Source organism: Coptis chinensis, chromosome 5 (assembly GCF_015680905.1).
Source record: "Coptis chinensis isolate HL-2020 chromosome 5, ASM1568090v1, whole genome shotgun sequence".
Lineage (NCBI taxonomy): Eukaryota > Viridiplantae > Streptophyta > Magnoliopsida > Ranunculales > Ranunculaceae > Coptis > Coptis chinensis.
The window spans coordinates 98,166,851-98,193,633 of NC_141460.1; the positions used below are offsets into that span (position 1 = coordinate 98,166,851).

The following is a 26,783-nucleotide window of genomic DNA, read 5'->3' on the forward strand; positions in this document are numbered from 1 at the left end:
ACAATGCTATATTGTTGTCGTCATTGTTGATCTATGATACTGGAACTTCGTTCTGACATACATAACAATCTAGCCTTTGTTCCTTCACTTGAATTCATACAGATATAACTATAATAAAATCATTTACACAGGGTGGTAATTTAGAGCTGACACTCATTTTCTTCATAGAACTGCAAGCTTCCATCCCAAATTTTTCTTTCTATTGCAGTCTCCTTTTGAATGTCTTGACGTTATTTTTTTTCAAGTTCCTTTTTATAAAAAAAACGATCGTCGCTAACATTGCTTTTAAAGCTCAACAGAGGTTTGCCTGACAAAAAAATATATCATAAATCTTTTTGAAAAAAACATTACTGCTATTTAACATTGTTAATTTTGAATTACACGTTTTGAAATCATATTCAAGAATTTTATAAGGAATTACTACACGTCTTACAAATATTTTCCCGCATTAATTTTTTTTCTTCCGTTTTTTTCATGCAATAAAAAAATGGCTCAACCGCCAAGTTTCTCATTTATAAACAGTTACACAACCACTTCCCTTAAAGCCAAGAATCTAGGTCTCAGTTGAATCTATTTTAAAAGCGATACATCCTACACACCGTTTAGAATACAGATTCAGTTACTTCATGCACTGACATTCCTAACTACCCTGTAACAAGTATGATAGTTACTATAAATACTCAAAAAACTACATTTTCAAATCCCTCTCTTCTTCTACTTCTGTTCCATTCTCTTATACGTCATCGCCAAGAACAACAAGTACCCAAATCACTCCAAAAAGGTTGGTTTCTAAATCTCCTAACTTTTAAGTTACAACTTTTAAATTTGGCATGTTGTCGCTTTATTTTTCCTTGCAACTAATTCATTGCACTTTAGGTACACGTTACAAATGGGTACAGAGGAATATGTTCCATTGTATAAATTAACTGACAAAACTCATCGGTGTAAAATTAAAGTTCGTGGCTCGAGAAGATGGACATTAGGCAGTAAAGACTCCCAAGAGAAGAAGAAAAGATTTGATGTTGTCCCGATTGATGAATGTAATAATTCGATAAGTCATTTATGTTCCGTTACATTGAATTCTCCCCATTATGACATTGCCTAATTGCTTTTAATTATTTTCAGGGAAATCAAATTCAAGCAATTGTTCCTAAGAACCATTCGAACACATTCTTAAATGTTCTTCGCGAAGGACATGTATATCACATTGAAAACTTCAGTGTTCAAACTAGAACATATTCATTCCGCCCCGTTCAACACGAATATCTTATACTTATCAGATGGGATACTATTGTTAGGGGATCTTCTGAAGCACACCCTGAAATTCCAAAATATAATTTTGACTTCGTTGAGTTTAACAAAATTAGGCTGCTCCCAAAAGAAAATCAAAATCTGCAAGGTAAGCTGCCGTGATATAAAAGCAGTCTTTCAATTCTAAAAACATCGTTAGAAATGACTATTTCATCAAATTGTTTTTTTCAGATGTGTATGGTACGCTTGAAGGTGTTTCACAATTGATGTTTAGAAAAGGCCTCATGTTGAAAGAGATCTTCTTGAAGAATAGCAGGTTTGCTTTTCCATATGCTCATTTAGAATTTAAAAATGCATAACCAACTCTATACATTAACACAATAATATATTATCTATGCAAAGGGGAACTGAACTGAAAATAAATCTCGGGAAAATGCAATACAATTGATGGATAATGTTATTACATTATGCAACGAAAGTACCGGTGTTGGTTGTCACTTCGCTAAACTGTTGGAAGCTATTATGGTGATTATATTAGATTTTTTTAATCTATATAGCAATTTTTCTTTTACATAACCTTTTTACTCTTAAATTTTTTCTTTTTTTCAGATCAATACTTCCTTAATTCAACAAAGCGCAACCCGGTTCTATGTCAACTTGGAAATTCCGTAGTGTTAGAATTACGTAACGTGGTCTAATAAAACGAAAACTTATTTAAAATAAAATATACACTTTTATTAACTAGCCATTGATCAAGTATAACTATATTTTATATTTTTACAGCTCCACTTTCAAAGAAAGAAATATTTCAGTGCTACAAGCTTCACCATCAGTTGAACGTAATATGAAGGACAGATCTTTAAGAAACAGGAAAACGCTTTCGCAAATTCTTCAAATGTTAAATGCAGATTCTGTTGTAAGTTTACTCTACATTTGCCTATCGACCATATTTAATTTTACTTTGCTCAAAATACTTATATTCCATACAGGGACAAGTCTTCACATGCAAAGCAATTATTAATGATATTGTTCATGATTATGCACCGTTCTATAAGTCTTGCACCAAAATCGGCTGCCGGAAAAAAGTTATAGCCAAAGGTGATCACTATTGGTGCAATAATTGCAACAATGCTATTCCATCTCCAGATGCTAGGTGTGTATTCATATTCTTTTTTTTTTAAAGATATTCATTTAATACTTCTCTCGACTTTATGATTTTGATCTAATAAAAATGTATGCTAGGTATCAACTGAAAGCTCGCATTCAAGATGACACAGAAAGTACCCTAATAACTATATTTGGCGATGAAGCAGAAGAGCTACTAAAACATCCAGCTTCTGATTTGGCTAGGCTTATCGAATCGGTAAAACCATTACAACGCATTCTTCTGAAAATTTTCGCATTCGATCTATATGATTTACAAAATACAACATTGTAACTGAATAATTGTCATTTATTGGAGTAGGCCGATGGTATCCAAACTGTTAAGGCCATAATGGATGAAATTATTGGAACTTCGATAGTGTTTGAGATAAAAAACAACCAATACAACATCCAGAGTCAAGGCAAGTATGGCTTTACAGCTAATAAGGTTTTTCAGATGGATTACAATCTTGATTCACACCAAATACAAGAAGAAATTGAACAGGTAAATAGATATACAAACTTATTCTTTATGATTGTGTTTTATCTATTAGATACATACTTCATTGTTTCAACCTTTGGACGCGTTCAATTTTATTACACTAGCTACCAATAATATGCCTATTTATCATTGGCTTATATTTATTGGCTTACCTCTTAATATACACTCAGGTGACAGAGTCATCACAGATTTTAAATGATTCCTTCCAAGCCCAACTACCTGACAACATGCAGCAGAACAACTCAACTCTTATGAAGGAAAAGGTATTCATTTACTTTTACCCTACTGCAAATTACTTAGTATCTATACAAAAAAAAATTGCATATTCCTTTATTCCTCCCTTTATTCTTAATATGCTCTTTTGTCTAGCAGCAGATTCTTTTGGCAAGTTCCAATGACATTCCTCAGCCCTCAAATAAGAAAAAAAGACCTAATAAAACTTTCAAAAGAAAAGCTTATATGGTATGTGTTTAAATTTTATATGTTTCCCTTTTTAATAAATAGTTAGACATTCACTTATCCTATGTATGCTTATTTGTCAAAGGAATTTTCGACTGAAGATTCGAATGAAACATCCCAGACTTCAGTCATTAGACCTCCATCTAAAAGAGTTCGTAAGATAAAAGAAAGCAAGGTATTTAAACATTACTTATTTTCAAACAAATTGACCTTTACCACAATTCTACATGACTCTTCTGACTCATTTCAATCACATATACTTTTTATTTGTTTGTAGGATTGAAGCTCAAATGTGTCAAAGTAGATAATGCGATGGAGATATTTTATATTTATTTGTTGTTATTATTAGTTGTTTTCTCAAAAAAAAACCTTAATGTGCTATCTTCTGTAACTTTATTGCTTTTAGACATGAAGTCCATCTCTATCATACGTATCAGAACTAACTATAATATTCTGCATAACTTTATTGCATTTATTGTGCTATTTCTTAGATTCCCTCTATATAATTTCCGTTTTACAGTACATTCGTATATATAATCACTTTGGTATTACAAAAGGAAAAGGGAGACTTACTGTAAAGGTTTATAGATTTAAGGGATCAAGATCTAAGGTACTTAAGGGTCATATGCTCCAATTTCTGATAGTCTAGCAGGGAGATAACTGCTTCCACTACAAGAAAAGGTTGTCAAAGCTATTAAGGTGGCATTCTTCCTGAAAAAAACTGCAACCATTACGGAGTTCATAGCAAATGTTACTTGCATTTCATGCTACTCTATCTGAGCATATTAGAAACGGATGTTGTTGGCAGGGCGGAATTCGATGTTGTGTTGAATAAAAAGGCAAACATTTGGATACTGTGAGGTTTGTTTCCTGTCTCCAAATTCACCGTTACTATTTTTGTATTTATCTTTTATGTCTTTTTGCGATTATGCGTTTCATAGTTTCATTTGATTAAGCAATTATTAAAAGGAAAAATAAAACAGTGCATTTGTCATGCATAAACTGCTGTGTTCTGGCTTCTCATACTCTAATGCTGTTTGTTTGTAACAGGCAGGCCTGAGTGCCAACGTTAAACAATTGTTTTTACATTAGTAGTTCTGGGATCTACAAGCAAACGAATGAGGCACCTCATGTTGAAGGGGTATGCTTTATGCTTCTGCTCTGTTTTGTCGAATTCCCATGTGTTTCATACTGGATATTTTCAGAATGTAACAACCCAAAAAACAAACTTAATATGTTGGTCCTACAGATAGCCGATAACTGTTGTCTCATGTTAGAAACAAGTGACATACTTGGGTAGTCGACATCATATTGATTCACAACTTCTTCGATATGTTTCCTTATTCAGATTTAATAATCAGAAATTGTCCAAGACCTAAAATCGTCATCAAGGAAACAAGAAGTAATACTCCTTCACTACCCAAGCACTCCGAAGGGTTACAGGGAAGCATCTGTTAAGAGTAAGCTTCGTCTTTTAAACTCCTAGGGTTTTCTATTCTTAATTGACCTTCTTCTTTTCTTCTCGAATATAGGTCGGCTCCTTTCGTTAACACCCTGTAGAAGTCCTGTGCTAATAAGCAAAAATATTTTTACAACACCCCACTAATAAACAGATAGAGTAGTTGGAGGGAATACAAGTGTTACATTCATGCCTTCATATTGTGTTGAGTGTTGGGTGTTATTGCTGTGCTGTACTTGGTGCTGCCTTCTGCCTGCTGCTGTATGTGTTGTCTGCTGCTGCTGCTGCTGTCTGTGTTGGTTGCTGCTGCTGCTGCTGCGTGGTAGGTGCTGTTTTCTGCCTGCTACTATTGTTGTTACTGCTGACTCCAAGTGCTTCAGCTGCTGCTGCCTGATTGCTGGTACTAGGAATGTGGTGAGTGTTCTGGTTCGTATCTGTGTGTAGACTGGTCTGTCATGCTGTAGTATTGTAGGTGGCAGTTGGTTCAGTAGTGTTGTCGACTTATTTTGCTGCTGCTTTAGTGGTTTAAGATTGGAACATGTTAACAGTTATAGGACAGAATGATGGAGATGGCTTCGAGCATGTCGTTATTAATATTGTTCTCAACTTATTATTGTTTTATTACTTATGGTTATTAGATATTTTGTTGCTGGAATTTAATTTGTAAAGCAACAATGATGTTACTAATGGCTACTAGATTTTCTCTGCCATGTCATAGTGATGCCATAGGATTTACATAAATAGTTGTTGTATAAGGTAAGGTAAGGTCAGTGATCCCTGATGTCAAAAAATCTCAGTTATGTATAAGGTAAGGTAAGTGTCCTACCTAAATAAGTTGCAATACCATAGAACTACCCAGTTGACCATCAACTCAAGGTGAATTGACCCATAAATAATGCCATCTTAAACATTCTAAACGAGAAATTGTTTTGAGACGATAAATGTTTCACTCATATAGGCAATTACAAAATGCAACACAAACCAGTTAAATATGCCAACATATTCCTATGGGAATAACATAAAATACTCAGTAAAAACATTTACAACAAACTTTCATACAGAACTATAGAATCCCAAATTACTACACACCCAATCTCCTAAAACCCAAAAGACACAAAACTCTTCTACATAATAAACATAACCCATGTGTTCTTGAATCTAAAAAAAAAACACATTTTGCAGTAACTTACACTCTATCACTAAGCTATACAGCCTGTTGTTTGCCTTTCTAATTATTGTTTATAATGATTTTTACTAAAGTTTCCATTCCATGCTTCACAATTCAATCGAAACTCCGCCGACACATAACCTAATCACCCAATTGCAAAGTCTTCATACTAAAGTTCATCATCCATAGCAATCCATGATTCCGCCATTGTTGGGCAATATTTCAATAATTAGTTATTTACCATGCGCAGCCCAGAACAATATATAAAAATGGGACAACCCAATCCATCATGAAGCAAAAATATTGCTGGATGGCATTTGCAGCTTGGTGCCAAGGAAAAAGATTCATAAATTGGGACCATATAACCAACATTTCATTTCATTATGTTAATCAAGTGGAATCCCGAAACCTGGCAAAATTTTGAATGTGTAGCTTGGTGCTGCTAATAACATTTTTAGAATAGGGACCAATAAACAATGTAACAATTGATCAGATTAATGTGCGCCTAACAGAATGATGACACAGATGTAATTCAGCAATGCACCTAGCATCCATAATTTCTTTCTTTTGACACCTCCATACAAATGTATTGATAAAATTCAACCCTCCATCATTTGAATAATTAAATCTCCATACACATGAAATGGATCCACATTATATTAAAAACTTTTAAATTGTAATTTTGCCACATAGCCATCTAACCGAAAACTATTATTTACACATTCAATTCAGTCCACATATTATATCCAACTTAAATGTGAACGTTCCTAAATAAGACAAACAAAAAATGGCTTTTTTTAGCTATCAACCCTCCAAGCTACCTACTTATTTAAACCGATCAAAATAATTAACTACAAAAAAAAAAAAAAAAAAATGGATTCGCTAGATCATTCTGAATACAATCAAAAGAAAAAGGTTACTTTTCTTGCATTTTTTGTTAGATATTTTATTCTTCAGTTTAGAATATAAATTATATTGCACAACATGATGTAGTATTCTTATATCTTACAGGTAGTACACACATATAAATCCAACAATGTTGCTCCATCAATTATAAATACTCCACAAAAGAATTACACAACTAGCAGCACAAAGGTAAACTTCATCAACATAATACGTATTTTTTAGGTAAATTTGTTTGTGCCATATACAATACTAATTACATACTAACTAAATTACAGGCGGTTAAATACCTCTTCAAATATATTTATTCGCAGCATCGCAAAGCAGCAAAAATGGAATCAAACAAAGACTAAAACTAGCGTACTCATTCGTTTTTTTTTTTTTTTATTATTGAAGTACTTTGAATATAAACAATTTTACATAATCCATTCAGACAAATGTAATGACAAATGTAATATGTAACATTTTACATTATGCATTATTCTTTCCTTTGATTTTTCTACCCCAATTTTCATTCCTAGCACGTGCAACGCACGTGCCCGTTTACTAGTAATAATAATAATAATAATAATGGCTACTTGATCACCAAAGTAGCCTCAACAAAAATGAAATGAGTTTAAATAGAAAAACTAGTTGACACATTAGGTGGAATGAAAGTCAATTACTAACCCATAAACCAAAGAACCAAAACTGATCATTTTTTTATTTTTTTTTATTTTTTTTTTGAATGATGGTGGTAGGAAGATATGGGTAGGGGATGGTAGCGGTGATGGGAAGGAGATGGAGTTTGCTCCGATACCAACTAGTTTTGTGTAAAGGCTTATCTTAGTAATTGACAGAGGCCATATATTTATTGAAGTGGGAAGAGATAACAATAGAAACAAATATAATAGATAAGATCAAATCAATGATCTTAGATTATCCCGTATATTCTCCAACACTTTTAAATTATGCATTGTTCATTATGAGATTTGCATGTTAGTTTATGCAATTTGAATTAATAACGGCCTGTCTAAACGGACATATGGCTCTATAACTGGCATGCTGATCGTGTATCGATTCAATTGCAATTAACGATGTTAGAATGGCGACTAGATATCGATAGTTGGATTGCAACAGAACACAGGGTTGTTCCTGGATTTACATACAATTTTGTTATAAAGCAGCAGAGTCCACCTTCATCATCAACTTAAAAACACTAAGAGCTTAAAAACTTCAAGAAGTCTGCTTCACATGAAACTGAATTTTCTGTTCAGCCCTACTATCCATATTTGCTTATATATACCATTTATGATGTCACGTCGACCCTGATTCAACTTTCACTCTATGCCGATGGAGTAGAAGTGGGTGTAATTTGCTATAATAAGCCATTCTCAATTTCCAAACCAGCCAATTTTTCTTGGCTTTCGCTATTGAAGAAAACAAAGTTGCACACGTCAAGCGAGCATCCCTTGACCTGAAAAGGACATTGTCTCAAGGTGGCAGCCAAGTGTATTATTATAACCATTCATCCATCTTGTTGTTGAGGTTGTAAGTTATTTCCAGTAAAGTATATCAGTAGTAATTCTAAATTTTAAAATCATGGCGTGTTGGATGCAGGGCTGGCAAATTATAGTTGGTAAGCATAATCTGGCTTTTTCGTTATTAATTTCTACATTATTTTTCATATTTTTTTTCCCAATGTAGTAGGAACCAGAGCATTGTGCGTATTACAAGCTTGATGGCATGCTGTGTGGACTTGGATCTCCAGAGGAAGGAAATGCTCTGGAGTCTATCTCACTCGATTTATTATAGATTTTAGATCGTGAATAATCAAAAAGGTTGCAGTCAAGTATGTTGAACATTTTAGCTCTCTTTGTTGTGTCATTTTGATCCTCAGACTGAGCAGTGATTTGAATATCCATGTTCGTTCAGCTGACTACATCGTCCACACAAGAAAAAATTAATGGTTGCAACCAATTTTGTTGAATTTAGCTACTTTCTTCTATTTAATATTCTACTTTTAAGCAATTTTTTGGTATGTCTATGTAATCTTAAGATTCTCATACTCATGTGGTTATCATTTCTATGACCATAAGCGCTAGATAGATTGTTCTCTTTTAGCCAATTCTACATTTGCAATCCTAACACATTGATACTATTTTGAACTTAAGGGGAGAGGGTCCATAGGACTCAAGAGTCGCACCAAGCACTGCACAAGATAGGACCGCACTTGGGCACACAGTCTTGCTAGAGAAGACTTCAACTTCAAGTTCAAGTTCAAGTTCAAGGATTCCCCGCAACTTGCTAGAGAAGATGGTGGCTTTTTCACTCGTTCTGCTGTGTAGAGATTTGTGCAAGATCCTGCTCAACCTGGGATTCTCTACAATCATGACAATGAATTTCTTCATTACGAAGACGATTGGTTTGTTTTTTCCTTCTTTCCTCACCATTCTCCTTCATGTTTGTGTATTTGTATGTACTTGTACAACTGCAAACACAATCTACTTCCTCATTCATTTCGTATAATCTTGATGAACTTGCAAAAGCATATAGTTCTCCTGAACATACTAACTCTCTTGTATGGCACCTTCCAGGTACATTCTATCATCCAAGATAGAAAACTGTTTCGGCAGTAAACTGCTTCAACACAACGAGAGCAATGGTAAAGAACGCACTAAGAAACAGAGGAATTTGATGTTGGGGGAGATGAAACTTAACCAAATAATGGCTGCCTACGTACCTAAGATCTATTCTCTAGGGATCAAGTTTCCATGTAGTTCCTTATAAAAAGTAATGTGGTATTTATAGAGGTAGAGTAGAGAGTCCTTGTAGCTCAAGTAATCTTGTAGCTTGAGTAATTGTGATAGACTATAACTCTCAACTGATAATTATCTCTTTGATAAGAAATGAATCTGGACATAAATCAATGTACATTAGTGGCAAGCCATGTGGCTAAGGTTCAGCCTTAGACACATGAGTTAATGGGCCTGTACATCCATGGTATTGCAAATTGGGATTTAGCCCTGTCGAATAAATGAATAAAATAGAGACCCCTACTAATGGACGTTTGCCACGTAGGTGGGGGTTAAAACACCGCCCCCTCTTTGTCATGCGAACAAAGTTAACATGGCAAAGAAGAGAAGAAAAATCAAGAAAAACTTGGAATAAGAAAAGAGTAAGCGGAATGTATAACAAAGTGTCGTGTGAACATAAACGATAGGAAAATAGACAATCGGAAAAAATTCGTGAATTATCGGAAACGAAATAATGTCAAACTAACGTATACGAGACGCAATGTAGTTAAAAAATGGCTGAAAAATGCACAGAAAATTTTTCAAAAGAAATTGATTGCCGAACACTGTACCGAACGCATTACGTAACAATACGAAAGTTGATTTCGACGACGCGTGCCAGCGGAATATCGATACTAGGATTAGACCGTTGAAATTAAAGTATGGGCAATTTCATAAGAATATGAAGAAAAAGAAGTTAAAATACGAGTTGGAGTCGAAAGTGAATACTTGCGCGACTAAAACTGTATTTCACCCCGAACGAGATAAGAATCCAGGTTAGATAAGAATCCACCCCGTAAAACTTATCTACGAAATATTATAAAACCGTATCCGTAGACCAAACTAGATCTAAGAGTAAAACACAGTACTAGCAGACAAGACAAAGTTTGCTGTTTTCATAGCAGCAACCCAGTAGAGAAACAAGGTTTGGGTCGAAGTCTTGAGAGGCTTCAAGTACGCAGCAGCGGTGAAAATAAGATTTAACGACGATCGATCTTTTATAGCGGCCCTTCGTAGCATGCGTCTCATGATTGTTTTGTTAGAGTAAGTGCCTTAACTCTTGCATGAATTGCAAAAGAAATCTCAAACATACATATATACAATAATGATTATGACTTAGCTGTGTTGTACGTTCTGCCGTGTGGGAACGCAATAAACTACACTAGTAGCTATCGCTCTCTGTCCTGTCTAATATATTACACTTTCAAACTAGGAACTGATCTATGCCTCTCCAAGAAAACGAACGAAATTGGTAGTCAGATGCGTGCGAGCTTGGTGACGACAGAGGCTGATTACTCTCAGAAGGAAGCAGTTGTCAAAAACCAAAAAAAGAAAAACCCCGATTAAGATTTGGGTGAGTTATGAACGGTGTTATTGTGTTTTCCCTTTCCCTTAACTGTTCTCCACCGTCATCTTATAGGAACAGAAAGTATCTCGAAGAGGAAGCTCTTCACCCACAAAAACACGACTCTGTGGTTGTGAAAGATGAAGCGCCAGTATTCAAAACAGAAATCAATAAACACGATACGGTGCAGCGCCAGTAAAGGAAGGGCACCGTACCTGCTTTTCTTTAATTTGGCCCGATGCACCCTTTTGGATCAAGGAACCCGGTTTTTGACCTATCTGACCCGATTTTTTATTTATTTATTTATTTGCAGGTAGAAACGACCGTATTAAACAGGCGAAAGATAATCGAGAAGAAGAAAACTTGATGACGATCATAGATTTGGTGAGGTGGAAAGAAGGTGACAAATACAACGAACACACGACGCCACGATGATGGTCACTTAAAGAACTACGGAAAATATTAGCACTCGAAAGATTTGAGATGGACGAAGTGTATGAATTTGAAACGAAAGTCGAAAAGGATGAAGTAGTAATGGCGTACTCACAATTAAATTGCAGGAGTGCAATTCCGTTGAGCAAAAAAATTGCGCAATTATTGGAGTGGTGGCAAATTGCACCGGGACAACTGCCAATATCGTTCTGGTTAATCTTTACGAGAGCGCACCATTTACAAAATAAATTTAACAGAAGGTTCGGGACCCGATTGGTCCAGGGAGACACATAGTGAAATGGCGAAGAAGAGTAAGAGTATCATAAATGCAATATTTGGCAGTGATAGCGATAGTGAAAAAGAAGATGGAACGGAATTAACAAAGCGAGAATTAGTGCTGAGCTTGCCAAACACAAATAACGAATTGTACAAAAGAAGATGTTCCACAAGAAAATGGGCGAACGGAGACAAAGAGAGACAACCAACGTCACAATGTATGATGCCTCGAGGGACGAGACTACAATGCACAAAATAGCCCAGACGAAATATAATGCATTCTCAACACAAAGAGGAAAAGGTATGTACCGTAGAAAACATAGATATGTAAAAGTGTGGGGAGATGTAATATCTCGCTTTGGTTTGGTATATACAGGAAAAGAATAGCTGGGAAAAGAACGAAACAGTGATACTTGCAAAAGATAGTGCAACGAAGAACACAAAGTCGGTGAAAGAAAACAAACGGCAAAGCAAAATGCAAGAGCAAATAATCCAATGACCACTGGCAAGTACTGTCAGGGGTAATACTACTCACAGAGGAAAACCACGGAATCGGTTAACAGTAAGTTGACCGTTGAATTTTACTATTGCGTTAGGATGGTAAAGAAATTTGTGTCCAACACTAAGCCGATGAAATTGGTAGATGAAGCAAAGATGGTCAAGTCTGGAAGACGAAGCGAAGGTATCACCAGGGACCACGCCAATGGAGGGGCTTGAAAAATATCGGAAATGTGACCAGAATACAGAGAACATCGGAGAATATAACAGAGCAGTGTCAATAATTTTCGATAGTATGAATCAGGTATGATAGTATTTTTTATCAGTTATTGTAAACTTGTGATTAAGTCTGAAAGATTGATGAAATCATATATTTTTCACCGCAGGTTAAAACGGTAGTAGTACGGGCGAAAGAAATTCACGAAAAAGTCGCGAAGAAAAGTATCGTTCCGAATGAAGTCAATGCCGTAGAAGAAATAAAGAAAGTCAAGATACTCAACCGAAAATTGGAAGAAGCAAACAAAGCGTTAAGCGGAACCAACAGAAAGTTAGAAGACGAAAACAAAGACTTAACCGAGCGGACAGAAGAAGCAGAGCAGAGATCGTACGAAGAATTTGGGAAAGCCTATGAGATAATGGAAGAACACAATCACTTAAAAGCAGATGTGATAGAATTGAAGTCACTCGTGGCGACCACAGATCAGGAACTTAAATGTGCGCAAAAAGAGGTAGAGAAAAATAACAAGCGAATGACAGATTTAAACGAGCGGCTCGGCCAAGATCACGTGCAAATGGCACATAGTGAATCGTCCGTAAGACAATTGACAGAGACTTTAACAGAAATGGGAGATGAACTAGAATGTGAGAAGATGAATTACAAAGATTTGTACGAGTTGTATATGCGAAAAGTTGGTAAGGAAGCATTGGATTTTCCCAAACCTATGATCATGTGATTGTGAGTATATAATACAATAGAGCTAAAAAAAAAATTTATGAAAATTAAAATAAAGTATGTGTTGGCTATTGAATATCATTGTGATGTCAGATAACATACCTGCATAAAACTTAGTGTTGTTGATTTATGAATGTAAAAGAATGAGACGTCCCCATGTAGAGAGAAAAAACCTCCCAATATAAAACCACTGTTTAAAGTTATTGAGAGGCAAAGGGGACATGATCGTCCTCAATGAACATAGTTATTCAGGTGTCAAAATAGTTGTACCAAACGTGAGGCAAGGCCCGACAACTGTTGGAGTTGTCACAGGTGCAAGGGTGTCACCCTTGTACTGGGACCAAAACAACGTCGTTGCCTTAGTAGTGGAATTTGCACGGATATTGTAATTTGGGAGTATTGCAATAATTGTTCCGAGCAAGAATAACCATCTTATCGACTCGGATTTCCTTCAAGTAGGCATGAATGCGACTTACTTGGACCGAAAAAGGCATAATATGGATGACCTCTCTGGAATTAACGTTAATGAATGACATTGTTGAAAGGAAGAGTACAGAAGAATAGAGTAATGTAAAATGACAACCAAACATATGAGAATGGAATTTGAATGCCTTTATTGATGGATAAAATAGAACGAACTACATAGATGGATAGATTTGTTATTGATGGAGTAATGAAAAAATGCAAACAATTTCCTAACGGTAAAAACTTGGCGGTGTGGTAAGCATTCCATGGCTTCTCTATCATTCTTCCGAAATAGTACGGAGGAATAATATGACCCCTTAGATCTTTGGGACGATCTATGATGTAGGGTCCTTGCCAATTTTCTCCAAACTTTCCTGATTCTATTAGCTTTGGGTTTCTACAGAGAACCCAGTCCTCATGAGCAAAAGACTTAGGACGGATCCTCTTGTCGTAATTTCGTTTCATGTCAGCTTGATACTTAATAAGCTGTTGTAGTCCCTCAGAGCGAACCTCATCAATAAGAGCTTTTGACTGAGCCAAAGTAGTGTCATTAGAACTTGTTTCAACAACAACTGACTGAGATGTACTGGAAATCAGTTTTGTAGGTAAGACTGCTTCAGCACCATATGCAAGGTTAAAAGGTGATAATGCAGTTGAATATTTTGGCGTTGTCCTATAAACCAACAAGACAGCTGGTAACTCCTTGACCCAATTTCCTTTGGCGCCAGTCAAACGCCTCTTTAGGTTGGCCAAAATCACCTTATTGGTGGCTTCGCCCCCCCATTGGCTTCATGGATGATAAGGTGCGGAAAAGTTATGCCGTATCTTCAAATTAGCACAGAACTGACGAATTTCTTTAGCATCAAATTGTTTACCATTATCTGATACAAGTGCCACAGGGATGCCAAAACGACAAACAATATTTCTCCATAAAAACATTTTGATGTTGGAAGCATGGATTTGGACCAAAGGCTTTGCTTCTACCCATTTGGTAAAGTAATCGGTTGCCACAGGAAGGAATCGTATACTCCCTGGAGCTTTAGGTAAAGGGCCAATAATGTCTAAGCCCCATTTGGCAAATGGCCATGGGCTAAGCATGGGATATGATGCAACTCAGTAACAGGGAGTTTACTCATATTGTCGTGCTTTTGGCATGGCTCACACCTCTCAGATAGGTGTTTTGCATCTTTTTGCATCTCTGGACACCAATAGCCCTATGTCATAGCCTTATGAGCTAAACTTCGTCCCTTGGAGTGGCTTCCGCATAAGCCAGAGTGAATATCTTCCAATACTTGAAGTCCTTCCTATTTTGAGAGGCATCGCAACATAGGGTTTAAGTCTGAGCCTTTGCGATATAATTGCAAACTTCCGTCAGTAACAGATATCACCAAAAACTTCCACGCATCTCGTTTGATTCTTTCAGCGAGTTTTGGTTCTGGCAGAAGTGAAGAAACTTGCAAGTAGTGAATATAAGGAAGACACCAATCTTGCTTATCGGAGATCATCACTGGCTCTGATAGTATCATATCGGGAACTTCAGGACTATCATCTGCTTCATGTACCAACTCACTATCTCGCTTTGTGGAGCCATCGGGAGGAAACAAATGGATCTATAGATTCTAATGGAATATCTAAAGTATGGTCATGTTGTGAATTTTCCATCTCCCTTTTCCGCTTCGAGTCATGATTGGTGCGATTATCGTGGTCGATTTTGCGTTGTTAGCGTACAAAGCAAAACAAGTAATTGCTTTCATGTACATACAAGTTATGCAATTCTTTTTCGGTAAAGTCAATGTTTGGCTCTTTCTGGAACTCCACAGTGATGTGTCTTGACTCTTCGCTTCTAATGGCGGCGGAGAGATAAGTCAATGAATCAGCATGACGTATGTCATTTCGGGGTCTTTGAGTGATAGAGATGCTATCAAATTGTTGAGCAAGGCTATGTATCAAACCAAGATAGGCTGCCATACGGTCATCTCTTGCTTCAAAAGACCCGCCAAACTGATTGGCCACAAGGTGAGAATCCGTGTATAACTGGAGCTTTCGCACCCGCAGTTTCAAAGCTGTTCTCAAGGCACAAATGGCAGCCTTATATTCGGCTTCGTTATTTGAAGCGGCGAAGCCAAGTCGCACAGATTTCTCAATCTTCTCTCCGCCGAGTTTAACAAAAACGCATCCAATTCCAGACCCAGATTTATTATGGGAGCCATCTGAGTAAACAATCCATAGGTCAATGGGATTAGGAATTGCGTTTGCAAGTTGGTCTTCGTTAAGCCCCAGCTTATTGGTGGCAGAATGTCTTCCATAGATTCTTCCTGGTGCAAGAAATCGTCAATAGGAGAATCATCAATCGGAAAATCAGCTATCAAAGAAGCTAGAGCATGTCCTTTTTCAGCAGTACGACTTTCAAAGACAATGCTATATACACTAAGATAACTTTCCCATTCGGCTAATCTACTTGATTCATGTGCATTACGAAAGATCTTACGTAAGGGATACTCAATATAAACTCTGACCAACCTCCCTTGGAAGTATGGTTTTAATCGACGAGCGGCATGAACCAATGCAAGTGCAATTTTTTCCATCTTTGAATAACGAGACTCAGCTCCGGTTAACGTCTTACTGATAAAAAAGACGGGTCTACCATCATCAACAAAAAGAACAGCACTAACAGCTCGAGTTGTAGTTGCTAGGTATATGCCAATAGGTTGACCCGTCGAAGGGGAGGACTGACCAAGTATTTCTTCAGTTGTTGCAATGCCATCTCACAATCAACGTTCCAAGTTGCCGCCCCCATTAAAGTCTGGAAGAAGGGATGACAACAATCGAAATATTTAGAAATAAATCTATGAAAAGCGGCAAGCCGACCAGTAAGCCGTTGAATTTTCTTCTTATTTTTTGGTAATGGCATATCAATAACGACACGTATCTGATCAGGATTAGCCTCAATACCTCTACGAGTCATGAGGTATCCCAGAAATTTTCCAGAAAAGAGGCCAAAAGAACATTTGGCGGGATTGAGTCTCATGTTATACTTGTTAAGCCTATCAAAAACAAGTTGAAGATCGGAAAGATGATCACCAGTAAGCTTCGATTTAACGACTATATCATCGATATAAGCCTCCATTATTATCCCCAGCAGATCGGAAAAAATTGTATTGACAAGCTTTTGATAGGTTGCACCGGCATTTTTCAGACCAAAAGGCATAACAAGATTAATAGCAGAAAATGCCTTGGTCGGTAATGAAGGCGTGAACTCTTGGTCATCCACATTCAAAGAGATCCGGTAGTACCACGAAGAAGCATCCATGAAAGATAGGCGTTGGAATCGAAGTGGCATCTACTAGTTAGGAAATTGTGGCAATGGATACGGATGAATCGGACAAGCTTCGTTAAGGTTTGTAAAGTCAATACAAATTCTGATTTGTCCGTTCTTTTTAACGCTCTATGCGGCGACATTAGCAAGCCATTTTGGGTAAGTAACTTCGTCGGATAAAGTTAACCGCAAGTAGCTTATCAATCTCCTCTTTAACTTTGAGCTTCCGATCGGTGCCATTCTTCTTGGTTTTTGTTTTAACCGCCTGAAACTTGGATCAATGTCAAGTTTATGACAGTAAATGAAGGGTCTATTCCCCGCATTTCCTCAATTTTCCAAAGCGAAAATATGCTTATTTCATTTGTAAAGGAAACCAACTCTTTTGTTCTACCCTCGAAAGTTCAGCGGAAATAAAAGTGGTTTCTTCTGCTGAATCTCCTACTTGCACTTCCAAAAGTCGATCCACTGTAGGCGGCCCTTGCACATGAGCCTCAATATTATTGTTGGAGGGCACACCGCTTGGCAACTGTAACTTGGGCAGATACCTGGTCACTACAAACCTTGCAAATATGCCCAGAGAATGGGAACTTGACACACTGATAAAATGTTGAGACTACAGCCCCCATGGAATGTATCCGATCTCTGCCCAAAATTGCATTATAGTAGGAGTGACAGTCCATCAATAAGAAATCGAGCTCAACTTCTTTGTTCATTAATTTGATTGGTAAGGTAATTCTTCCAACCGCTGAAGATGTTGTCCCGTCAAAACCGATGATAGGATTGTCTTCGGCGATGATCATACCCTCGCGAAGTTGCATCTGAGAATAACATCCACTGAAAATGACGCTGGAAGTGGCCCCTGTGTCGATCATTACCCGTTGAACATGAGAAGCACCTATAGACACAGAAGTTATGACTGCGTCATAGTGAGGGTGATATACACCAAGGAGATCATCATTAGTGAATCGGAGGGGCTCTTCTTCAGAAGTTTCGGTCTGGATTCCTTTGACAAAATCGACTTTGTTGATACGGTTAAACTCACCAACATAACTAACTTTCAAACGCTTTTGATTCTTACTCTAACTTTTGGAAAGAGACTTAACATGAGAATGAGAAACATTAATGACATGCTCATAAGTTGCAACAACTGCCTGTTGAGAGTTTTTAGTAAGATATTCATTTAAAAGTCCTTTCTCTACTAATTTCTGAATCCGACCCCGGAGAGAGCGACAAAGTTCTGTCTCATGGCCATAGTCATTATAAAATTTACACCGCAAGGATTTGTCCCTTGTACCTTTGGTATCTTCTGAAAGTGGATAAGGGGGGGAAAGAAGATTTCCACTTTTCAACTTCTCATATATAACAGAGTACTTGCCATTGAGCGGGGTCAGTTTTAGCTCAGGTAGAGTCTTTCCATCACGATTGAAATTGACTTGCTTCTGATTGTCATTTTTTCCATCGTTATGTTGTTGATCTGACTGTCCTTGCTTCGGCTTAGAATTCTTGCTGTCAGAAAAATCTTTACTCCGAATATCTTTGTCTCTTGCTGCTTTCCCCGATAGGTTCTCCTCGATACGGATGTGTTGTTCAGCCCTAACATACAGATCGTACCGCATTTTAGGGACATCTTTAATTAGAAAGTGGTAAATATCCCTTACAATGAAATTCAAACTTCTGTCTCTTTCATAATATAATGCTTCTTTAAAGGCGAAAAGAAGCATCCCGTCGAAAACTTCGAACATCTGGCTTTGCCCTTTGAACCTAGTAACAAAAGTACGTAACTTTTCGTCACGTTGTTGCTTGATGTTCAGAAGTGAGTCGACATCTTTTGGCGTTTTGCAATTGTGGAGGAAACAATTAACAAACTGATTTTCTAGTTCATTGAATTGGTGAATTGATCTTGAAGGCAACTCACTAAACCAGCGTAATGCTTCTCCCTTTAGAGTTGATGGAAAGAGCTTACATATGAGCGGATCATCTCCACCCCATAACACCAATTTATTTTTGAACGATAGAACATGCAAGCCAAGATCTCCTTCCGACTCATCATAAAGTTCAAAATCGGGTTGTTTGAAGTCGGGATGGTGGTAAGCTTCCCGAATATCGGCGAAAAAACTTATCAAGCGCCATCATTGATTTGTCAAGTTTTTCATTCTTACATCCCTTGACTCTCTATAATTAAGTTCTTTTGCAATCAAGTCTTTCAACTGTTGTTCTGTTAGAGTTAAAGTATTGGCTCGAACAACTGGACGCCCCCGGTCATGCCCATGTGGAGAAGGATACCTTCCATTATCTCTTATTGGAGTTAGAGATCTTTGGCGGTACGCACCATCAGCTCCGACCAGTGATTGTTTTTGTCTATCCCTGTAACCAGCCTGTCTAGGCCGGTTGTCACCCTTGGCCAGGTGGTCGGTATAATTATACCACTTCTCCATATTTTGTTGCTCTTGTCTGGGATGCTCGCCTTCCCAGTCATGTCGGACATATCTCGAATGGCAGTCTTCCCTAAAATTGCTTCTCACAGGTAAATCTTCCCTTTGAGATCGGACATGTCTAGGGTAGTAGTTATCCCTGCCAATCCGATTCTCCCCATAAGTACGGGTAATAGGGTCATTACTCTTAGAGCATGCACTGGTTGATTATGTTTGAGAAATAACACGTTGTTGAGGACTATGGAGTGGATCTTCAAGACGGTCCCATACACTGGAATGGCCTGCATCCCTTCGTGGTCGCCTTGATGTTGTTGAATTTGCAGCATCGTCCACCGGCCTTTGCCTCTTTGCCAGCTTCCTTCTCAAGTTCCTATTTAAATTTTTGACTCGTCGTAACTCACGCTCAACCGTATTAGGGGTGAATTGGCTGTTACTATCACCTTTTCCGTTAGTTGGTGTGAGAGTAATGTCCACGTCCATATCCATGTCAACTGAAGGATCGACATGGACAGACGGCGGACCGCATGGAGGATTACTGACTTGTCGGTTTTCTTGTTGCAAGACTGTTAGGGGTGGTGGCGGCACTTGTACTGCCTTTTGCGGTGGAGGTGGCAGAGGCGGTGGCCGTTGGGCTGCTATAGTTGGATGTTGAGAATTGATCCTACCACTAGGAGCAACTTGATTGTTCAACGGTTCTTGCATTGGCCGATTTGAATTTCGAAGGTTGCGAGTCCTATTAGCAGGAGGAATATCTCGACTATTTGGTCTGCTTCTTGTGCTTACCATCTTGATTGTTTCACGTGATAATGAATTCTAACTTCCCCACAGACGGCGCCAATTATGTTTCGGCAGTAAACTGCTTCAACACAACGAGAGCAATGGTAACGCGCTAAGAAACAGAGGAATTTGATGTTGGGGGAGATGAAACTGAACCAAATAATGGCTGCCTACGTACCCAAGATCTATTCTCCAGGGATCAAGTTTCCACGTAGTTCCTTATGAAAAATAATGTGGTATTTATAGAGGTAGAGTAGAGAGTCCTTGTAGCTCAAGTAATCTTGTAGCTTGAGTAATTGTGATAGACTATAACTCTCAACTGATAGTTATCTCTTTGATAATAAATGAATCTGGACATAAATCAATGTACATTAGTGGCAAGCCATGTGGCTAAGGTTCAGCCTTAGACACATGAGTTAATGGGCATGTACATCCATGGTATTGCAAATTGGGCTTTAGCCCTGTCGATTAAATGAATAAAATAGAGACCCTACTAATGGACGTTTGCCACGTAGGTGGGGGTTGAAACAAAAACAAACCAGAAGATTACATATTTGTTTACTATCGGGGTAGGAATGGTGCATGGGATGGATATGGCGGTTTTGTCCTGTACACGAGAAGCAAGACCGTACCATATAGCATAGTGCCCGAATTAGAAAAGAGCAAAGAAAAGAGTGTCGGGCGTGATTTTAACACGTTCATTAAAACAGATAATACTTGTGGACCCTGAACCTCCACTCATAGAGAGACTGGAAAAGACAGTGGAAGAAGGAGAGAAGACAATAATAAGGGAGGTAGAAGAGGAGGTTGAAAAAAGTAGAGAAGACCAAGAGTCTTTGCTCCAAAGGCTTGCGGATGGATTCAAAAGCTTGTACTGGGATGAACAGTATTTTGTGGACGAGTTGAGCAAGGAAGAGATGGAGATTTTTGAGTGAGCTGAAAATGGAGGCAAGTGAAGTTGAGAAACTCTTTGGATGGGCACTTCCTTTGAGGAAGCTCGTGGTAGCCGCACGCCCTGCGTTAGATGAGGGAAGCCTTAATGTTTTACAAACGGAAAATTGATTTACGCTTATTGAGTTCGACTCTTTGTAAAGAATTTAGAGTTGGAATATGATATTATGTTCCCTACCACCCATCATGCCTGTGCAAGAATGCTGGATGGTGCAGTCATTCTTTTGGCTGAGAAAATGACCAAAAAATACATCAAACTTTGCAGTTGGTTTCAAAACAGACAACGTACTTTTTTTTTTATTCAAATAAATATTGTACTTTCAAAATATTTCAATTTAGTCAAACGGTCAAATTAATTGGATGGCGTGCTGACGTGGGTCATTAAAAATTTCCCCAAATCTAATTTGCCCATCCGGCATTAGTTTCAACTTTGAGGTGACATCCACATAATATTTCGACTCACTAATTTTAGAAATATCAACTGAAAATCCGATATTATAGTGAAATCGAAATTTAAGATGTTTGAAATTGAGATTTGAAATAAAAGGCGAGATAAAAATGAAACCCAGCACTTAACGAGAGAAACTCATCTTCCCTCTTTTTTAAAGAAACTGAGTCACACAAAATGAGCTGAGCCAATGGCTAAGCATGTCTGTGACCATATTTCTCTCAAGAAGGTTATTCGTTACTTTTAAGCATTATTATTAGATATGTAAATATGAATAATCTATTAGACATGTTAAAGATTGTACATCAATTAGTCAGTCAACAGCAGGAGACATGACGAGTCAACAGTCAAGACAGTTACAAGTTATCAAATGAAAGATGGACAGCTGTAAATTAGTTTTATGTTCAGTAACTAACTGTGTATAAATACTTGTAAGAAAACTAATCATTCAAGAAAGTAAGATTCATTTTTGTTTTAGCATTCATTCGTTTATGGTATCAGAGCTCTTATTGCTCAATCACATTTACCTTCCAAGTATTGGACAGAAACCTTTGCTACATCAATCTACCTAATAAACAAACTACCTTCCACTTCATTATAGTATGTCTCTCCTTGGGAAAAACTATACAACACATCACCAAATTATCACACTCTCAAAGCCTTTGGTTGTAGGTGTTACCCATGGCTGCGACCATAGAATTCCAATAAACTTGAACTCCGGTCGAAACCTTGCATCTTCATAGGGTATAGCTTACAACACAAGGGTTACAAGTGTCTAGATGATGTTACAGGTAGAATATATGTCTCCAGACATGTTGTTTTCAATGAAGTTGAATTTCCTTTCAAAACTTCTTCTACATACACTACATCTCTTCAATCATTTATTTCATCTGAATTTTGTACCATTAGCACCTTTGATAAAACTGTTCATGACATCTCTGATTCATCTCAAAACATCTCTGAAGACCTCAACAAACAATCACCTCATACATCCAATGCAATTTCTAGTTCTGACATTATTGGTTCTGATTCTAGTCATTCTATGACAACAAGATCTAAAAATGGGATTTTCAAACTCAAATCTCTCATATCTTCAAAGCATCCTCTTCCACAAGCTCTACAGACTTCTCTCATCTCCATTCCTCCTACACCAACATGGTACACTCAGGCTGTTAAAGATCCTAATTGGAGACAAGCTATGGCCAGTGAGTTCAATGCTTTAATCAAAAATGGTACATGGCAACTTGTGCCATATTCTGCAGAATTCAATATTGTAGAGCACAAGTGGTTATTTAAGTTGAAACAGAACGCAAATGGATCTCTAGATAAATACAAGGCAAGGTTGGTGGCAAAAGGTTATCATCAATTAAGTGGATTGGATTATCATGAAACCTTTAGCCCTGTTGCAAAACCTGCAACAATCAAAATCATTCTATCTCTTGCAGTTTACTTTAACTGGGAAATCAAACAACTTGATGTGTCAAATGCATTTTTACATGGACATCTCAAAGAGATAGTGTATATGTCACAACCACAGGGGTTTGTTGATCCACATAAGCCTACATATGTTTGCAAATTACTGAAGTCTATCTATAGATTAAAGCAAGCACCTCGTGCATGGTATGAGGAGTTATATCAAGCTTTATTATCTTTTGGCTTTGTTACTTCTTCTGCTGATCATTCTCTATTCATAAAGAAGGAAGTATCCTGCATCACTTATGTATTGGTGTATGTAGATGACATTCTTATAACTGGAAGTTCCACAGCACAATGTACAAAGATCATTCAACAACTCAGTTCAAGGTTTGCTATGAAGGATTTAGGTTCTTTACATTACTTCTTGGGACTAGAAGCTCATCGAAATTCAGAAAGTATCTTTTTGTGTCAGTCCAAGTATACTTTTGATTTACTCACCAAAGCCAACATGGTAGATGCCAAACCTTACACTACTCCAATTTCCACTTCATGCAAACTGGATGCTCATTCTGGAGAGTTACTTGAAGATCCTACAGCTTATAGGTCCATTGTAGGTACCATACAATATCTTACATGGACTAGGCCTGACATCTCATTTGCAGTTAACATGGTATGTCAGTTCATGCACAAACCAAGAGCTCCTCATTTAGCTGCAGTTAAAAGAATACTAAGATATCTGAAGGGCAGTATCACTCATGGAATTTGGTTTAGCAAAGGATCTTTGTTAGTTTCAGCTTATTGTGATGCTGATTGGGCTGGGTGCCCTATGAATAGAAGATCAATAAGTGGATTTTGTATTTTTCTTAGGGTCTAATCCTATTTCCTGGTCATCCAAGAAACAACATACAGTAGCCAGATCTTCAACTGAAGCTGAATATAGGGCTCTTGCACACACTGCCGCAGAATTGTATTGGTTGTGCGTTCTGCTCAAAGATCTACATGTTCCACTACCTAAATGTCCTCTGGTGTTATGTGATAATATAAGTGCTATCTCGCTCGCTAATAACCCTGTGTTTCATGCCAGGACCAAACATGTGGAGATAGAATATCATTACATTCGGGAACTAGTCACAAGTAAGTTACTGGATGTACAATATCTCTGCACCAAAGATCAAATTGCAGATATATTCACTAAAGGCTTGTCAGTCCAGAGATTTCAACTTTTATTATCCAAGCTTGCAATTCAACCTTCTCCCTTCAGCTTGAAGGGGGCTATTATACATGTTAAAGATTGAACATCAATTAGTTAGTCAACAGCAGGAGACATGACGAGTCAACAGTCAAGACAGTTACAAGTGATCAAATGAAAGATGGACAGCTGTAAATTAGTTTTATGTTCAGTAACTAACTGTGTATAAATACTTGTAAGAAAACTAATCATTCAAGAAAGTAAGATTCATTTTTGTTTCAGCATTCATTCGTTTATAATCGATTATTTACCAAGTTGATTGCTTTGATATTGGATCGTTCAATCTAAAACTCATTATCTTTGGATTCCATGAAGGACGACAACATAACATCAACGAAGTCTCGATGCTGACCCTTATCACCAGCGTTAACATGCTCATCAATGATCTGCTCAAACATGTCATCAAAGACTTTACTCACTACCTTCATTCGTTTAGCCAAACCTTGAAGATCAAGTGCCCCTACATAAGGAATATAATCAGCTATATTGAACACTGCAGCCAATTGCATCCCTTCTTGAACAACAGCATATATGGAAACCCTTCTGCTCATTGTGTATACGCTTCTTCCCAAACACCATAAGGCATGACATATATGTGCTAAGAGTTAGCACCTTTGCACTTAGATCCACCTTGACATGATCTCTTGAAGCCTTTTTGAGTGATTCAATGAAGAGCCCCAACTCTTCCCTCCTCATCAAAGACCATGAATACTGAGTAGTTGAGAATACTCCCAGTGACCCACGTCAGCCCCTTTTTTTTCTCTGAGGCTGACACATCAGATTTTATAATAATCCGGCATAAAAAAAGGAATTATACGCCCTTTTTTACCAATTTCAATTGTTCGTAACCCAAAATAGATAAAAAAAACAAAACCCCTTTCCATACTCTCTTTTAATCTTTATCATCTTCTTCAATGGACTCCCTAAACACTCCTCCGCCTTCTCTTCGAGTTCTAACAGGCCCTCCTTCTTCTCCATCAATAACAACACTTCCATCTTCATCTACACCACCTCATTTTTCAAAAGGTGTAGTAGTTATAGGCTTTATAGGAAAAAACGAAGAAGAAGTAACTCAATTAACGAACAGAGTCCTTGATGATAATGTATTTGGGTCAGGGGAATTAGATAAAAGGTTTAGTATTGAGGAAGGAGATAGGGTGAAGGATTGGTTTAAGTTTAGGAAAATTAGTTATTTTTATGAAGAAGAAAAAGGATTAGTCTTTTTACTATTTGTGCCTACGTGGAATTTGTGTATGGATGAGGAGGAGGAGAAGTTGGATTTAGTTGTGGATGAATATGAGTTTGGGGATTTACAAGGCATGATGCTTATGTTCTCTGTAAGTTATTTATTTATTTAATTATGTTCTTTAGTTTTTTATACATGGAATATAATTGGAGATGTTTGTCAATTTGGTTTTGATGCAATACATTGAAATAAGTAGGCTTGGAAAAATATACTGTACAATTAATATGATGATTGAGAGAGTGAGTACGACTAGGATCGAGAGAGTGAGAGTATGAGTAAAACAGTTGAACCCTTCGCAATTAGAGGTCGTTGTTTGTTACTACTTATATATGGTTTTTTGTGGTGTATGATGAGATAGATAGATGCCTAGACGAAGTTATGCAAAGTTTATAGTTGAAGTATGAGGGTTTATAGGCACTTTGGAGTCTGGACGATTCATACTTGATTATTTATATTCTATAGAGTAGACAATGAGCCCTTGCTAATTACTTCAAAATTTTGGAGTAAATATTTTCTGAGATGAGATTCATTAGTGGTGTCAATATTGGAATTCTAAAAGGAAGGATTAATAGCTAAGGTCATCATGTGCACTAAGAAATAGGTATATTTATGGATTCTTAGTTTGGATAATTTACGTCTTTTGAGACTTGTAGGTGTTTTTTTTCCCCTGACACAATGCTTATATTTAATCTAAAAATACATAGTTTCATTGCAGGTTTGCCATGTAATCATATTTCTTCAGGGGGGGAGTCACTTTGACACGCAAGTATTAAAAAAGTTTCGATTTCTACAGGATGCAAAGAATGCTATGGTTCCATTTGTCCAAGCCCAAATTAAACCATCACAGATCTCCAAGTCGTCGTCTTCTTCACCCTTGACACAACCATCTGTTGTACCAACCTCCTTTAAGAATCCGTCTCCTGGTAGACTTAGTGGTAATGGTGTCACAAGTCGCCATTCTTCAGCTATTTCACTGATGTCGGTTTCGGGTTCCCATTCATCATTGTTTCCAGGGCAAAGCACACTGTTCTTTTGTTTTATTGACAACTTTTCGGAGACTCCAAACTCTGGCTCCAACATAGAGGATTCTGCATAAACTATATCAATGAACCAATCGTCTAATATAGTCGGCTTACCTAGGTCCAGTTTGCAAATAAAAGGGTCGAGCTCTGTTGTTATGTTATCTCGGCCCGCCCATTAAGTAAATCTGAAGGTGGTCTCAGGAAAAAACTACAGTCATCACTTGAAGCACAAATCCATTTTCTGATTAAGAAGTGTCGCACACTAGCAGGTTCTGAGGGCAGTCATACAGGGTCAAGAG

At 37.4% G+C, this 26,783-nt stretch overlaps 2 protein-coding genes and 1 pseudogene across 3 annotated transcripts; all 3 read left to right on the forward strand.

Annotated features, from left to right (window-relative positions):
* Positions 1-2,036: 2,036 nt before the first annotated feature.
* LOC147500780 (replication protein A 70 kDa DNA-binding subunit D-like) lies at positions 2,037-3,816 on the forward strand. 2 transcript variants are annotated; one of them, XM_086559428.1, is made up of 8 exons: positions 2,037-2,167; positions 2,241-2,404; positions 2,494-2,614; positions 2,717-2,899; positions 3,067-3,159; positions 3,269-3,358; positions 3,441-3,530; positions 3,633-3,816. In XM_086559428.1, the coding sequence occupies exons 1-8, from the start codon at positions 2,096-2,098 to the stop codon at positions 3,636-3,638; spliced, it is 819 nt and encodes a 272-aa protein (XP_086415554.1). In that variant the 5' UTR covers positions 2,037-2,095; the 3' UTR covers positions 3,639-3,816. The 2 variants fall into 2 exon arrangements, with proteins under 2 accessions (XP_086415554.1, XP_086415556.1); XM_086559430.1 differs by having other exon boundaries at positions 3,272-3,358.
* Positions 3,817-8,466: 4,650 nt separating this feature from the next.
* Positions 8,467-21,214, forward strand: LOC147500781 (violaxanthin de-epoxidase, chloroplastic-like; annotated as a pseudogene).
* A 3,901-nt stretch (positions 21,215-25,115) lies between these two features.
* On the forward strand, positions 25,116-26,558 carry LOC147500782 (uncharacterized). The gene is made up of 2 exons (XM_086563681.1): positions 25,116-25,553; positions 26,178-26,558. Exons 1-2 carry the CDS (start codon positions 25,131-25,133, stop codon positions 26,556-26,558), a joined length of 804 nt encoding a protein of 267 aa, XP_086419807.1. The 5' UTR covers positions 25,116-25,130.
* The last annotated feature ends 225 nt before the right edge of the window (positions 26,559-26,783 follow it).

Excerpts from the sequence above, each read along its gene's own strand:
- LOC147500780 (XM_086559428.1), top strand. The coding sequence starts at position 2,096 with ATGAAGGACAGATCTTTAAGAAACAGGAAAACGCTTTCGCAAATTCTT. Across the intron at positions 2,615-2,716 it reads TGGCTAGGCTTATCGAATCG|GCCGATGGTATCCAAACTGT; the intron begins GTAAAACCATTA and ends TTATTGGAGTAG. Across the intron at positions 3,160-3,268 it reads CAACTCTTATGAAGGAAAAG|CAGATTCTTTTGGCAAGTTC; the intron begins GTATTCATTTAC and ends TTTGTCTAGCAG.
- LOC147500782 (XM_086563681.1), top strand. The coding sequence starts at position 25,131 with ATGGACTCCCTAAACACTCCTCCGCCTTCTCTTCGAGTTCTAACAGGC. Across the intron at positions 25,554-26,177 it reads GCATGATGCTTATGTTCTCT|GTTTGCCATGTAATCATATT; the intron begins GTAAGTTATTTA and ends GTTTCATTGCAG.